Here is a 16577-nt window from a genome sequence, read left to right on the forward strand (position 1 = left end):
GTAATGCCAAACGCGAACGAAACTAAGCCGTGTTGTTTAACGACACATTTTCATGTGGTAATAAAACTTGGAAAATAAGGAAGGGTGAAAGATTTACATAAATTGAGGATAATTTTCTTATATCCCTGAATGGGGAAGGGTGGGGTCCTGGTGAGGATCGGATGGAAAGGCCTGCCTGAGGAGATTCAGTGAATGTTGGTAAAGCCCTACTTCATAAATTAGGTGGTATGTTCATCATGTTTCATAATTTACATATTATTCCGCAATTTTCTTTTCTTTTCTTTTTTTTTTGACATGGAGTCTCACTCTGTTGCCCAGGCTGGAGTGCAATGGCGTGGTCCTGCTCACTGCAACCTCTGCCTCCTGGGTTCAAGCGATTCTCCTGCCTTAGCTTCCCAAGTAGCTGGGATTACAGGCGCCTGCCACCACGTCCGGCTAATTCTTGATTTTTAGTAGAGACGGGTTTCGCCATGTCGGACAGGCTGGTCTGGAACTCCTGACCTCAAGTGATCCGTCTGCCTCGGCCTCCCAAAGTGCCGGGATTACAGGTGTGAGCCACTGCGCCCAGCCGCAATTTTCGATTATAAACATTTAAAACTTAAAAACTGGAAGGCACCAGGCCTCAAGTGTACTCGCAGCCTGCCCCGGCGGCCAAAGCACCTTGGGCCAGCGATTTGGGCGCGCAATCGCCCCATGGGGGCGGAGCCTCGCCACCCAGTTCACGCCTGCGCTCTGCGTCCGGCCAATCAGCGACGTGTCCGGATGAGGCGAGACTGGCTTTTCTCCTGTGCGAATCCCAGCTTGCCTCAGAAGCGTCGCGGAGAAGGGGCCACCTCAGGTGAAGCGCGCTTGTGGAGGAGTTGTGGAGGAGTTGTGGAGGACGCCTGTCGACGACCGGTAACTGGTCCTCGGCCATTGCGGTGTGTTTCAGGTGTGAGCAGGGGAGGCGTCTGTCTATCGCAGGTGTGCAGGCCAGAGGCTGCCCTTGACCAGTGAGGTAAATCTTACCTTCTGGCGTCGCCTGGGGCCTCTGACGAGAAAACGGAGGCCGCGAACCTCACTGAGGACAGGGCCTTGGGCAGGAGAGGGGCTGGTGGGAAGCGGGCGGGCTGGGCTGGGGCTGGGCCCCATCGCTACACCCTGGGACCACTGACAGCAGGGACGCGGCGGGGCCGGGCAGGGCCCTACCTCGCTCGGCGCGTGTCTCCCTCCTGCCCGCTCCACACCGAGGGCGCCTTTCGTGGTTCCTCGATATATTTGTTGTCGAAATCTTTTGCCGGCATTCATTTTCCGAGACCTAAATTGCGGGACGTTTTTTTAATTTGTCTTGATTATTATGAGCTTATTTCTGGCATCCTCATGACGTGTCCCGCCAGCAACTATAATTTCCCCGCATGACTGAGCGGCCTACTACAGTTGTCCAGATTTAGCCAGAATCTGGCAGAGGCGGCCCCAAAATTCGGAACTCCCAGGCCTCAGGGGCCACCTCTCCAGCACTGCGCGCTTGGAGTTGGGGTGGACGCTGTTACTCTCGCTCATCGATTGATTGATTGATTGATTGATTGAGACGAAGTCTCACTCTGTCGCCCAGGCTGGAGTGCAGTGGGGCCATCACAGCTCACTGCAACCTCCGCCTCCCGGGCTGAAGCGATTCTCCTGCCTCAGCCTCCTGAGTAACTGAGATCACAGGCACCCGCCACCGCGCCCGGCTAATTTTTGTATGTTTAGTAGAGACGGTGTTTCACCATGTTGGCCAGGCTGGTCTTAACTCCTGACCTCAGGTTAATCCACCCACCTCGGCCTCCCAAAGTGATGGGATTACAGGCATGAGCCACCGCGCCCGACCATTTTTGTTGTTGTTCTTTTTTGAGGGGAAGTTTCACTCTTGTCACCTAGGTTGGAGTGCAGTGGCTGCGATCTTGGCTCACTGTAACCTCTGTCTCCCGGGTTCAAGCGATTTTCCTGCCTCAGCCTCCTGAGCAGCTGGGACTACAGGCACGTGCCACTACGCCCAGTTAATTTTGTTTTTTGTGGTTTTTTTTTTTTTTTTTTCAGTAGAGATGGGGTTTCACCGTGTTGGCCAGGCTGGTCTTGAACTCCTGACCTCAGGTGATCTGCCTGCCTCAACCTTCCAAAGTGCTGGTATTTCAGGTGTGAGCTACCGTGCTTGGCCTATTTATTATTTTTTAACAAATGTCATTATCTTCTTAACTTTTGGCCCCCCAAATAAATGAGGAAACTGTTAAAATTGTATTCAACAATCCTTGTTCGGTATCTCCTTTGATATTTAAACTTTTACCAGTGTATTAAAATGATGTCTTTGGATTCAGAACGTTCAAGAAATTTGTTTTTTAAAGTCAGGAAGCATCTAAATATGGTGTCCTCCGGAAAAAAGTATTCCAGGAAATCTGGGAAGCCGTCCATGGAAGATCAGTTAACAAGAGCCTATGACTTTGAGACTGAAGATAAGAAAGATCTGAGTGGTTCAGAGGAAGATGTTATTGAAGGTGCAGTACATCTCATGTTGGGCAGTGATGTCCTTCAGTTCATTTGTTTTGAACCCATTGAGACTATCGTACAACTTAGTTTGTAAAGCATTTTCAGGTATGGTCTTCCCTCCCCCGGTATTTGTGGTTACAGAACCTGCTGACACGGATGGCCAGCTGTACTTTGTGTTTCTCATTTAATCCTTATATTGCAGTATCGGAGTTACAGAAGCTTATTCGGCAACTCTTGCTTTTGCAGTCATTTCCAAAATATCTGATATATAGTATGTGGCTTACTGTGACATTAACCCAGGGAGACTTGAAAAATTATTCCTATAAAATGGTCCTGAATCCTGATTTAATTTCATCTAACCTGCAGAGAATATTGCATTTTTATGTCTGCTTTGAAACTGTATGTTGGCAAAGAGCCAAAAAAATCCCCAAATGAAGATGTTTCATCAAAACTTACCAAAATAACCTATTCAGTTTCAAAAGTTTTTTTTTTTTTAATTGTCAATACAGGGAAGACTGCAGTCATTGAGAAACGTAGGAAGAAAAGGTCTTCTGCAGGAGTAGTTGAAGATATGGGGTAACGTGTTCAAAATAATTTTTGTTTCTTAGATAAAGCACTTCAAGAAAAGTTGCTAACAAATAATATATGTAAAATACTTGGCATCTGGTATTTCTTCCAAAACAAGCATGGTATTTTGTGGATCTTCTAAAGTGTTTAAAATGTAATTTCTTTCCAGGGGTGAAGTACAGAATATGCTGGAAGGAGTTGGAGGTATGTTTTAGGAGATACTTGTATTTAAAGAAAATTGTTTTAAGCCATATAATTTTTATAACAAATGTTAATAATGGACTATAAGACTGTTATTTAATGCCTTGTTCTCACATAGAAAATTCTGCATAAGTATTTGTGATTTAGCATCATAGATTTTCATAGTTAATCTTTTCCATGATGTTAAGAGTGAATGGTGCTTTTATTTTATACATATGTGAATTTAATGGACTATGGAATTTTAGAAGAAAAATGCACAGGAAAAGTCTTTACCTTTCTTTGTATTCACAGACTAAGTGATACACACACACACACACACACACACACACACATACATACATACATATATTTGTATATAAGTTTTTCATTTTTTCAGTTTAGTTATTTTCTGACTTCCTATGTTCTTTAGGGAGGACAGTGTAAATTAAGCCTCTAAAATAACTCTTTTTACATTAATAAACTATGTAGTTGATACTAAAGACAATTTTGCTAGATAGAGTTTTATAATTAGGTTCAAAAATTCCCAAGTTTTAAATAATATATTAAGTATCAATAATATGAGCTTTGTTAGAGATTAGTTATTATTAAAAAAGAGTTAATATTTAGCTCCTCTAAATGGATTATTCATACAGTCACATCTTTTTTGAAAGCTTTGCTCTGTCTGGTGGTGAAAAAGTGCTTGTTTAATAAATTTATTATAGATAATACTGAAAGCACAAAATATTTATGGAATAGTGCAGCTCCAGCATGATTACTGAAAGATGCCTATTTATGGTAGATCCATAATATAAAGGCTTATGTTTAGCAAAGCATTATTTGAAGTAGTAAACATTTTATGAAATGCAGTTCTTATGGGTAAAAATGCCCAATAAAGAGCTCCATAAAAGCATTTAAAACTGATCTTATTCACCTATTTCTCATTGGAAAATAAAGTGATCTTAAATTAATTTATCTAGAAATTTACTTAAACTAAGATTTTTTTCTGTCCTTGGTCTTTGTCTCTTTTAGTAAAAAATGTATTTAGAAGTATCATTGATGGCCAGGCACAGGGGCTCACACCTATAATTCCAGCACTTTGGAAGGCCAAGGCAGGAGGATTGCTTGAGGCCAGGAGTTCAAGACCAGCTTGGTCAACATAGTGAGACACCCCCGTGTCTTTAAAAAAAAAAAAAAAATACATACATATATATATATATATATATATATATATATATATATAAAATTGATTATATTAAAAATAGTTTTCTTAACTATTTTTATCCTTTCTGGATTCTCTTTTTTAATAGAGTACTTTTACATATTTTTTATAATGAGTTCTAACAATAATTCATTGAACTGTGTCCTTTTAATTGGGCTGTATTTTATAAATTTAGATAAATTTAGCCTTTTAAATAATTTTTTTTTATTTTTGAAACGGAGTCTCACTCTGTCCCCAGGCTGGAGTGCAGTGGTGCAATCTCAGCTCACTGCAACCTCCGCCTCCCGGGTTCAAGCAATTCTTCTGCCTCAGTCTGCCGAGTAGTTGTGACTACAGGTGCGCGCCACCACGCCCAGCTAATTTTTGTATTTTTAGTAGAGACAGGGTTTCACCATGTTGGTCAGGATGGTCTCGATCTTTTGACCTCGTGATCTGCCCGCCTCGGACTCCCAAAGTGCTGGGATTACAGGTGTGAGCCACCGTGCCTGACCTACATTTAGCCTTTATTAACAGTGTTTTCTCATGGGGAAATTTAAAGTCTGTCCTTGGCACATTGTTTTGTTTATTAGCTCTTTTTTATTGTTCCTAAGTTAAAAAATTATCTCCAGTTAGGAAAATCAGAATTTGGGTGCTAGTAGCTAAGAGTTTTCTCAGAAAAAAAAAGTAAGCAAATAATTCTGCATTTTGAAATTATGCCTATTTCTAAATTTAAGTTTAAATGTCTTTCTAATATTGTTGAACCAACCTTACCCATATTTACTTGAATATGTGGGAACAAAATACTTTTTTCAACATTAAATTTTAATGAATTTTTATTTTCAATCTAGTTGACATTAACAAGGCTCTTCTTGCCAAGAGAAGGAGACTAGAAATGTATACCAAGGCTTCTCTCAAAACTAGTAACCAGAAAATCGAACATGTTTGGAAAACACAACAAGATCAAAGGTAAAGTGGTTGCTTTTTTTTTTAGAGCCACATTTCTTAGTATTTACTGGTGTAAATTACTTATGAAAAATACTATTCTAGGCTGGGCACGGTGGCTCATGCCGGTAATCCCAGCACTTTGGGAGGCCAAGGCGGGCAGATCACTTGAGGTCGGGAGTTAGAGACCAGCCTGGCCAACATGGTGAAACTCCGTCTCTACTAAAAATACAAAAATTAACCAGGCGTGCTCGCTTGAACCCAGGAGGCAGAGGTTACAGTGAGCCAAGATCGTGACACTGCACTCTAGCCTGGGCAACAGAGTGAGACTCTGTCAAAAAAAAAAAAAAACAAGAAAAGAAAAATACTATTCTGGTTATTGAGGTTTCTAGTGAAAATGTATTTGGCTTGATTTTTCTCTAAGTCTGATAGTCCTGTAGCCCTATAACCTCACTCCTTCATAGAATTGACATTATTTCCTAAAAAATCAATAAAGATCACTTTTTTCCTTTTAGGTAACAAGTGAGGTTATAAAAGTAATTTCGTTTTTTGTTGTTGTTTTATGAGATGGGGGTCTCATTATGTTGCCCAGGCTGGTCTTGAAATCCTAGGCTCAAGCTATCCTCTCACCTCAGCCTCCCAAAGTGCTGGGATTATAGGCATGAACCACCGTGCCCAGCCTAAAAGTAATTTATGTTCATTCTAGAAATACACTAGTTGAATAAAAGGTAAATGTCATAAAAACCATTAGTCTTATGACGGTGAATTATGTTCAACAATGTGGAAAAACACCAATCTTGTATCGTATATAATTTGTATGTTTTAGCTGACTTACCTCTTCTTTTGTATAAAATCTTTGTTAAGCCAAAATAGGGAAAAAAATTAAGCGAACTATTTCTATTTAGAAATCTTATAGAATAAATACAATCACCTTATTTAATGTGTTTGTTATATCAGAATCTATATTCAATAGGAAAAATGAAAAATAAACTGCTTAGAGATCAGATGAATTTCTTTTTGAAAATTTATATATACAATAAAACTTCCTTAGTTTTCAAGAGCTAAAGCTTGTGACAGGGCTTTTCTTCTACTAGTTTGTTAGAAAAAAAATACTTCTGGAATCAGTGTAAATCATGATTTTACTTTTTGGTTTCCCATCAAAAGACTTAAGCTGCAGGTATTTCCTTTTCTTATATAGTATAAATGTGTCAACTCAGTTTTGTTTTAAATTCTTTTTATATTGATATGAAATATGACAATAATTCATCATTATGTTTTACAGGCAGAAGCTTAACCAAGAATATTCTCAGCAGTTTCTGACTTTGTTTCAGCAGTGGGATTTAGATATACAGAAAGCTGAGGAACAAGAAGAAAAAATACTTGTTGGTATCATGATTAGGTTTATAATTAACCAAGTCTCAAGTAGGAATGGAGAACCTAGCCTTTTATTGTGACCAAAGGAACTGAGCTAGGTTTAATTAACCATTGCTGGCCATGTGTTTTAAACCTGCTGAACTGTAAACCACAGATGTATAGGCACATACCATACTCATAAAAGGCATTGGTCTTTGCTTTTTATATTGTTTGGGATTCTTGCATTTCCAAGTGACAGAAATTTGTCAAAGTACAAAAGAAGGATTATTGGTTTATATAAAAGAAGTCGGGGAAGTTTAGCTTCAGGCATAGCCAGATGGGAACAGGGAAGGGGTTGCTCATGTAGTATCATCTGGGTTCTGTCATCAGTTCTCAGTAAGGTGTCTCAATGTAGTAAGCAAGATAGTTTTTACAGTCCTAGGCTTATTACAAGTTTAGTAAACCCAGTGGACTGAGAAAATCTTTCTCAATAGCTCTAACAAAAAATTCCTCCGGGAAAATATGACTGATGGAGTTTGGATCATTTGCCCATTCTTGAACCAATCATTGTATAGTTAGCCCTCTGTATGTAAGGGTTCCGCATCTGTGTATTCAACCAATCGTGGATGAAAAATATTTGGAAGAGGCTGGGCGTGGTGGTTCATGCCTGTAATCCCAGCACTTTGGGAGGCCGAGGCGGGTGGATCACCTGAGGTTGGGAGTTTGAGACCAGCCTGACCAATATGGTGAAAAGCCATCTCTACTAAAAATACAAAAATTAGCCGGGCTGTGATGGCAGGTGCCTATAATCCAAGTTACTCAGGAGGCTGAGGCGGGAGCATCACTTGAACCTGGGAGGCGGAGGCTGCAGTGAGCCGAGATCGTGCCTCGTGCCACTGCACTCCAGCCTGGGTGACAGAGGGAGAAACTTTCTTAAAAAAAAAAAAAAAGAAAAAATGCAAATTGGAAAAATAATCCAGTGTTACAACTATATAGCATTTACATTGTGTTAGGTATTATAAGAGATCTAGAAGTGATTTAAAGTATGTGGAAGGATGTGCATTGGTTATATGCAAATATGATGCCATTTTGTAACAGGAACTCGAGCATCTGCACATTTTGGTCTCCTGAGGGGTTGGGTATCCTGGAACTGGTCCCCCCAGGATACCTAGGGATGTCTGTAGTCAGAACATAGTTGACTTTTAATGGCCAGACTTGTGTTACCTGCAAGTGAGGATATTGGGGGTAGGGATGACAGTGTAAAATAGATAGGATGGATTTGTGGTGCTGATAGATTATTGAGCTGTAGTACTAAAGAGAGTAAGTTAGAATGGTAAAGAAGTAGTGGTTAAATACTAGGATAGATAGAGAAACAGTATGTATAATGGTTAGAGCCTGGATGCCAGCAACAATACTGTTTTGGATCAAATTCTTGTTTGAGCAATTGTAGCTGTGAAACCATGGACAGATTATGCCTCAGTTTACTCATCTATGAAAGGGGAATGCTGAGTATCTATCTCTTAGAAAGTTTACCATTGTTAATACTGTGTAGTGGTTAGAGTAATGACAAAATCTAGGGTGGGAGTATGTAAGTCAATGGCTAAAGTAGGGTAGAGGCCAAAATCATTGAGAAACAGGTCACGGAACGGAAAACCATTATTACTGGAAGGATCATCTGTGTGGACATTGAAATCAGCAAGAATTAAGACAATGACTTGATTTTTGTTAAAATTTCCCATTCAGCAACTGGTAGGATTAATATATTGTTACATATTAGTGGTGAACATAAATTATCTAAACATGGTCATAATAGTTGTTAAAATTTTAAAAGCATTGATTTTTAACACTTTCTTTTAAGTTTAATGTAGAATTATTTTTTCTAAATTTAAAATTTTACCCAAACTGTTCTTACACAGTTTTTTTCTTTTATATTTGTAGAATATGTTTCGACAGCAACAAAAGATTCTTCAACAATCTAGAATTGTTCAGAGCCAGAGACTGAAAACAATTAGACAGTTATATGAGCAGTTCATAAAGGTTTGTTGTATGTCGTAACACAATACATCGTTATAGAACATAATATATTTATGGAAGTAGAAGATAATTCTTTTCTTTCTAAGTTTATGGGAAAAAACATTTTAGACTTTAACTACTTTTCCATTTTGAATTCATTGTTTCTGATTTAAGTGATAAATGCATTTTTACTTGAGGATTCAAATGGTTTTGTCGGGATTATTCAAGACAGGAAATGGTAAATTGGGAATTTTACTTAGAAATATACTTATCATACATAAAATCCATACTTTAATAACACTTTAGTCATAGTTCTCTGTTTAGCTGAAAATAGACTCTATAATAATCATTTTTAGGCTGTATTTTACTTGTTTTTCTATCCCCAGTGTTTGTTAAATAGAAAGTACCCAAATTATTGAATTCTCGTTTTCAAGTGTATTATAGAAGTATTTTATGGCACATTTGCTTTTAGAATTATTACAGTGACCAAAAATGAATTTATATCCAAGATAAAATAATAGATATAATAGACATCTGATGATTAAAAGTCTGTGGATTGATAATTACCTACTGACACATACATATTAGCAAATTGTAGTGTGTACCCCTCTTGTTCAGGCAGAAATATACTTTTTAGTAACTATTCATAGAAGCTCAATGGAATCTTGCATATACTTTTTTTCAGTGGTGGTTCCTTTAGATAGTCTTGTGCAAATACATGTTAAAATAACATTAAAGGAATTGGGATGCTCTGAGTAAACTAGTAAAATTGTTTTAAAATAAATATTTCAGAATAACTTTAATATATATGGCCGAGCACAGTGGCTCACACTTTGGGATGCCAAGGCGAGATCACTTGAGCCCAGGATTTCAAGACCAGCCTGAGCAACATGACAAAACCCCATCTCTATTAAGAACAAACAAACAAACAAAAATAGCTGGGCATGGTGGCACTCACCTGTAGTCCCAGCTACTGGGAAGGCTGAGGTGGGAGGATCACTTGAGCCCTGGAGGCAAAGGTTGCAGTGAGCTGAAATCGTACTACTGTACTCCAGCCTGGGTGACAGTGAGACCCTGCCTCAAAAAAAAAAAAAAAAAAAAAAAAAAAAATTATACACACACACGTTATTTTAAAAAGTATTTCCAAGTGGAAAACTTGTTGTCTTGTTCTAATGCTCTGAGAACCATTTGGTAATTGGTGTGAAGGTTTGATAAAGTACTAGATAAAGATTTCTTCTAAATGTTATCACTAAATGTTACTATTTAGGATAGGAACTATAGTATAACCTTTGATTCCTCCATCTCCTTTCTCTGTCACATCCAGTTATTACTAGGCCCTGTAATTTTTACTTCTGCAGTGGTTCTTTCTTTTAATGCCCACTGCTACTACCCTAGTTTAGGACCTCATTATTATTTGCTTGTACCATTAAAATTCTTAACTGATTTCTCTGTTCTCCAATCTATCTTTCCTAGATCTGCCATATTATCTTTTAAAAATACGTCTCTTCCCTCTTGAAAAACTGTCAGTAGCCTCCGTTCTAAATTCGTAGATATTCAAGATCCCCCTATGACATGACCCTCTTTTTGAGCTTCATTTACTACATTTGTTCATTACCCCACCCCTCCACATAACTGCTTTCTCTCAGTTCACTATGTACTTCCATGCTTCTGCTTATGCCCTTCCCCTAGAATATTTTTAACTCCTTTTTCTTTATCTATTGAAATCTTAGTGTTTTGCCCACTAAATTGGAATTAATCCCCATTTTCCACTATATCACCACAGCAAGTTGTGCTTCCATTCCTATTATAAAATTTTTGTTTCTACGTTTTTTTCTCATTGCCATCAGGAAGCAATCATGTATTATTGTTTTTTAATTTCTCCACAGCACTTAATACAGCACCTTTTACATAGTAGGCACCAGATTATTTGTTGAATGAACAATAAAGATGTAAGACATAATTTTTATTTTTCATAACGTGAAAGAGGTTGTACTGTAGATTATTTTATTCCCTGTAGTGAATTCATGGCACACTATTAGTCATAAGTAGATTATTACTTGATATTTGGAAAGCTTAATAGAAATGGTTTTTACTGATATGGGACTTCCAGTCTTTTTTATCTTGACCTTAACAGTTCAGGAAACCCATTTTGGGCAAAGTATACTACATTGTACTTCCTATAACATTTTATTCATATCTTATATTTTTTTCTTTTATAGTAGGTATTTTGGTATTCATGTATTACTTAGAATATTTTTATTTCAAATAGATAATGAGCATTTGAATATTTAAAAATTACTACTTTTGAAAATTAATTGTACAAGTTTAGAACCTGAAATGAAAAGTGGTGCTTTGTAACTTAACTAGTCTTTTGTGTTTTTAGAGTATGGAAGAGTTGGAGAAGAATCATGATAATCTACTTACTGGTGCACAAAATGAATTTAAAAAAGAAATGGCTATGTTGCAAAAAAAAATTATGATGGAAACTGTAAGTGATCATATTGAAATTGAAAAAAATAAGGATTAATATAAGCAATGAAATATTTTATTTGCTGAAATAGGTATAACACTTAACTAAAAATTAAACAAATGTTTAATATCTCCTTCCATGAAACAGCAGCAGCAAGAGATAGCAAGTGTTCGGAAGTCTCTTCAATCCATGTTATTCTGATGACTCTTTGAAGAAAGAACTTGAACCTAAGTAATATGATACAATTATAACATTAGCTAAGAAGCATATTGTAAGTCTTTAGAATAGTTTAATTGTAACATCTTTAATCATAAACCTGTTTCATTGTAAGACCTCCCTTTCTGTTAAGTCAAATCTAAATAGTTGTTATGAGTTAGCAACTATTCCTAAAGAATATGTATTAAGCTTTCAGCTCTTTAGTAATGATAGTGAATTTTTCTCTCTTAACACTGTCAATTAAATAAAGAAGATTTAATTTTAGGTTTGGCTTCATTGTATCTGTATCAATCCCAAAAGGTAGAAAATGCAAGTATAGAAGGTTATATTCTTTAAGGAAAAAACGATCAAATGATCTGCCCGCCTTGGCCTCCCCAAGTGCTGGGATTACAGGTGTGAGCCACCATGCCTGGCCTCCTGCTGTTCCATGTTTTAAATTTTAATTTTTGCCTCTAAAACTCACCCTTATCTTAGTTATAATAAGGTTTTCCAAGTTTTAAAAAAAACAGGTGCCTACAGATAAACTTTTTCTAATTGTGACAACCTACTTGTACAGGAAGAAATTAGTCTTTCACCATTAACAAATATTTGACATTACTTCCTAAATTTTTGAACTTTGTAAAGGATTTTCCTTTTAAGCCAAAGTATATATTAGAATATAAATCATAAGTACTATTCATCCTTGTAAGGAAGTCCTTATTTGGGAAGTTTTACCAATAGTTGTTAGTTAGAGGCAAAATAAGTACTCCAGTGTTTTCTGTGTACTTAATTCCCGTAAGTATGTTTTTTTGCTTTTAAGGAATATCATCTTTTACTGTTTTCTTCAATATGCCTTTTTCTCACCTAAAACAGATGTAGTACATAAATTACTCCTTTAATTTTTTGATTACTTCATCATATGACATATGGTCTACTGAACTATTATATAAAATTAAAAATAGAGTCAGATGGGAATCTGAAGATTTGGATCCCCAGAGATCTTTGTGATAGTTCTAGTAGTATTCATAACGAGTAATCTAAATACATTTAAATTAGAGTGGAAAGATAAGAATCAGTACCTAATGTACTTAGTGGTTGAATAACTTTTACTTATTTTATCCCTTATCACCTCAAATGAGTCAGTGTGTACTTAAAGTAACTTTTATATTCTAAAAGGAAGATTTTTTTTTTTTACCATGTTTTTCTAAGTTACTAATTAATTTTCTTACATGTCAACTGACTTTTAGCTACTGTTTCATTTTTCATGAAAGGGAATATTTAACATCCACTTTTCGGTGACAGTGAAATTTTAACTCAAAATATCAAGGAACAAGTTACCTTCAGTGTACAGACTCGGATGTTTTTCTGAACTGGTACGAGAAATTCCCTTTATTAAATACAAATTTTACTTAAAAAATTCCTGTAGCCCTTTTAAATTCTATTATACTAAAAGCAAGTATTTTCTTTTATAACATACTAATATGCCTCTTTTGAAAAATCATTAGTATAAAAAATTTCTTAGAACATCACTTGATTCAATAATTACAATATTATAAGCCATGCACTTAAGCAGTATTGAATCACTTTTCAGTTTTTAGCAGTCAAAGTAAGCACCCTCAAGATGGCTAAAATCCTTTATGTTCTGAATATTTATGTAATCCTTTGGCGGTGAAAACCCTGTGTCTGCTAAGTCTCAGAGACAAACTGCTACTTAGGATTACAGGGGTTCACTGTTGTCCTCAGGATTGACATTTCTTTAGTCTTGTTTCTAATTAATATGTAGACTATTCTGAGAACATCTGTGATAAAAAATGATGATACACACAACGGGGGCTTCATAACTGAAATAGACACAATGAAATCTACAGGGTTTATGTTTTATATTCAAATATAACCTTATTTATGGTATACTAGCCTCCTGCACAGGGGGATTTCCTTCACTCATAGATTCCCCTAACTTCATCTCCTCTTTTCCTTGGGCTATTAGTCAGTCAATATGCTTGTGAACCTGTTCAGGTGCTTGATGACATGCAGTCTTGAATATATTTAGATGAAGGTGTCTTGAAATTTGCAGGCACAAAGCACTAAAGTATATCACCATATCAAATGAAGAAATCACCTTTAGAAGCAAAAAAAATATAAAATGGATTATGATCTATCTTTTCTCAAGTAGCACTATTCTGTTTCTCCCCCAAATATCAAACCTTAACCTAAAATTCTTCACCAAAAATACTACATTTTAAAGCACTTTAATACATTTCAAATTTGGACCTCATTGTAGTCCTCTGGAAAATGCAGGTTATTTCAGTTATAGACACTGAGGCTCAGAGGTAAAAAAGACGACTAAAATACAGAAGCTAGAAAGTAACAGAACCCAACTCCCCTGACTCCACATTGTTTCAACTTCCTGCTGTGCCACGAAGCTGCAAATTTCCTTCTAGAAGAGGTTATCAGCCATCTTATAATGAACTAATTCCATCATATACATTTCTGTTTCTTTGAGGTTAGTTGTAAGAAGGTAAAAGGTCTAGAAAAGATACCATACTTGAAGCATATACAAAATTGTGTTTACAAATTTAAAGATGGCCTCTATTTAGAAACTTTGCCCAGAGTCTACAGTCAAATGCTTCTCTTCAGAAAATGAAACCCAGGAGAAAAAGGAGCCTCATAGCTCTGCCCTTGGAGAGGGAATTGTCACCCATGAGGGGAAAATCTCTATCATTTACATTAAAAGCTTACTTGAAAAGCACCACATTGTGTGTGTGGCTTTTTTTTTTTTTTTTGTCATCCACATAGTGTTTTAAATAAAAATTGAATTTGACTTCCTCAGTTTACCAGTCTCCATCACAGGTGTAAACCAGGCCAATTACTCGTTACAATAGATGATTGATTTTTTTTAACACCTGATATTTTAATTCAGCAATTCCACTTGGTAATACATACCTAAGTTCACTAAAAGAAAACTTACATTGAGTTTTTAGATATTTTGATTAATTACCCCCTATTTTTTAAACTGGATTGTTCTGGAGCCCTAAAATTTTTTTTTTTTTTTTTTTTGAGACGGTGTCTCGCTCTGTCACCCAGGCTGGAGTGCAGTGGTGCGATCTTGGCTCACTGCAAGCTCCGCCTCCCGGGCTCACGCCATTCTTCTGCCTCAGCCTCCCGAGTAGCTGGGACTAGAGGCACCCGCCACGACGCCCAGCTAATTTTTTGTATTTTTGAGTAGAGACGGGGTTTCACCGTGTTAGCCAGGATGGTCTCGATCTCCCGACCTTGTGATCCGCCCGCCCTGGCCTCCCAAAGTGCTGGGATTACAGGCGTGAGCCACCGCGCCCGGCCTTGGAGCCCTAAAAATATTTATAGTGGATACCAAATTAAAGGACATTATTCTGATTTTTAAACATTTTTTTAAAAATTTTGCCTGAAAACGTTCATTGTCCACCTCAAAGAATTAAGGACATCTCACTGCCACCATAGGAAGAATGACGACTTCTGAATGGACCATGAATGAATATTACGTTATTAAGTTACTCCAGAAAAAGCATACTACACAACCTAGTAAAGGACCTTAGATGTACTCCCGTAATCCATGCACAGAATGGATACAGATTTTTTTAAATATCCAAATCTAACAAATACGGTGAGATTATTTGAATTATCCAAAGAAAGATTCACTGCAGGGCTTTGGGGGGTTTTGTTTTGGTGTACTTCAGTATATTTATACATCACTATGAATTTGGTGACAACCAGTGGGTCCAGAGATAGAAATACAACAAAACTATTCAAAGCCACCATTAATTGGAGACCAACCATAAAGATATGTCTCAATAATAGAAAAAAATGTAATAATGCTCCATTTATCCAACTTTGTAATTGAAGTGTTACCAATATTTTCTTTTCCTTAGATGGCTGACGTGTCTCTCTCAAGCACTATATTCTGTATTTTATAATCATTTTGAATAGAAATTAATATCTATGTCATCCACATCCTTTCCTTAAGCAGGATATAATCAAAGAGAATTTAATTTAATTGATGACTTAGTCATCATTAATACAAATTATGCACTATTCTCAAGGGCCATACACATATAAAGGGTTCCTTACATCTAGCATAAAATGGTCTGAGAATCCTGTATTTAGTAGCACTGTCTATTCTGTTTTATTTCCTCAATATTAGCTGACAATTCTCGATGCAATAAAGTGCCCACCTTTGCTAGTACTAACCCCATCTAATTTTCCTGTTACTTGCTGTAAACTGGGAATGAAGTCTTTGGGCAGAGTAAAGTGGTTTTTGGCATCTTTGTACTGGTATTTTGGGGGAGAAAAATATAGCTATTTTTAGGTAGACAGTTGTGTTTCCAAGAATCCAGGTTGTTGGAAACCTGGCCTATAGATATGTGGCCATTTCTACACACAATATAAAATTATTCACAGCTTAGAAGAAGTAATTTCAAATACTCAGAAACATTTATTGTGTATATTGTATAGACTAGATCTTTTTTTTTTTTTTTTTTGAGACAGAGTCTCACTCTGTCACCAGGCTGGAGTGCGGTGGCATGATCTCGGCTCACTGCAACCTCTGCCTCCCAGATTCAAGTGATTCGCCTGCCTCAGCCTCCTGAGTAGCTGGGATTACAGGGATGCACCATGACGCCTGGCTAATTTTTTGTATTTTTTTTTTGGTACAGACAGAGTTTTACCATGTTGGCCAGGTTGGCCTCGAACTCCTGACCTCAAATGATCCGTCCACCTTGGCCTCCCAAAGTGCTGGGATTACAGGTGTGAGCCACCACGCCTGGCCTAGACTAGATCTTGAGGCTACTGATAGCTCACTGAAATATCTCTTAAGCATTGTTAAAAAATAAATAAAATGGAGAAAAATACTTACCATTGCTATCCATAGAACAACATATTCGTCTATAAAATTATTAAAGTACTGGTCTAAAAACAAAAGACCTGGCCCCAAAAAGACAGTGTCTTGAAGATACAGTTCACTTTTGGTCATGTGAGCTATCTATAAAAAAATTAAACAAAATAATTTTACTATTAAGTTTTAAATGTGTTAGCTTTTACGACAGAATTAATTATAACTTTAATTCAGTATTAAAACAGACAGACCACTTAATCTCACATTTGATATAAGAATACTTTTCTACACCT

At 36.8% G+C, this 16577-nt stretch overlaps 2 protein-coding genes across 7 annotated transcripts in view; one reads left to right on the forward strand and one right to left on the reverse strand.

Annotated features, from left to right (window-relative positions):
• Positions 1 to 295: 295 nt before the first annotated feature.
• Positions 296 to 16577, forward strand: part of SYCP3 (synaptonemal complex protein 3) — a 28809-nt gene continuing 12527 nt past the window's right edge. The window contains exons 1-9 of one of the 4 annotated variants that reach the window (XM_058425509.1): positions 296 to 920; positions 2362 to 2507; positions 3009 to 3075; positions 3236 to 3270; positions 5293 to 5410; positions 6669 to 6768; positions 8678 to 8776; positions 11136 to 11240; positions 11370 to 11702. In XM_058425509.1, the coding sequence (XP_058281492.1) occupies positions 694 to 920; positions 2362 to 2507; positions 3009 to 3075; positions 3236 to 3270; positions 5293 to 5410; positions 6669 to 6768; positions 8678 to 8776; positions 11136 to 11240; positions 11370 to 11423 (951 nt within the window). In that variant the 5' untranslated portion in view covers positions 296 to 693 and the 3' untranslated portion in view covers positions 11424 to 11702. Of the gene's footprint in view, positions 998 to 2357; positions 2508 to 3008; positions 3076 to 3235; positions 3271 to 5292; positions 5411 to 6668; positions 6769 to 8677; positions 8777 to 11135; positions 11241 to 11369; positions 11703 to 16577 lie in introns of those variants that run through there. The other 3 variants (XM_058425508.1, XM_032168884.2, XM_032168886.2) reach the window with 3 other exon arrangements.
• CHPT1 (choline phosphotransferase 1) overlaps positions 11280 to 16577 on the reverse strand; it is a 31223-nt gene continuing 25925 nt past the window's right edge. For 2 of the 3 annotated variants that reach the window (XM_032168883.2, XM_032168882.2), the window contains 3 exons: positions 16306 to 16431; positions 13426 to 13536; positions 11280 to 11449 (listed from right to left, as the gene is read on the reverse strand). In XM_032168883.2, coding sequence (XP_032024774.1) covers positions 11405 to 11449; positions 13426 to 13536; positions 16306 to 16431 — 282 coding nt within the window. In that variant the 3' untranslated portion in view covers positions 11280 to 11404. Of the gene's footprint in view, positions 11450 to 13332; positions 13537 to 16305; positions 16432 to 16577 lie in introns of all 3 variants that reach the window. The other variant, XR_004250712.2, reaches the window with a different exon arrangement.

Source organism: Hylobates moloch, unplaced genomic scaffold (assembly GCF_009828535.3).
Source record: "Hylobates moloch isolate HMO894 unplaced genomic scaffold, HMol_V3 SCAFFOLD_12, whole genome shotgun sequence".
Classification (NCBI taxonomy): domain Eukaryota; kingdom Metazoa; phylum Chordata; class Mammalia; order Primates; family Hylobatidae; genus Hylobates; species Hylobates moloch.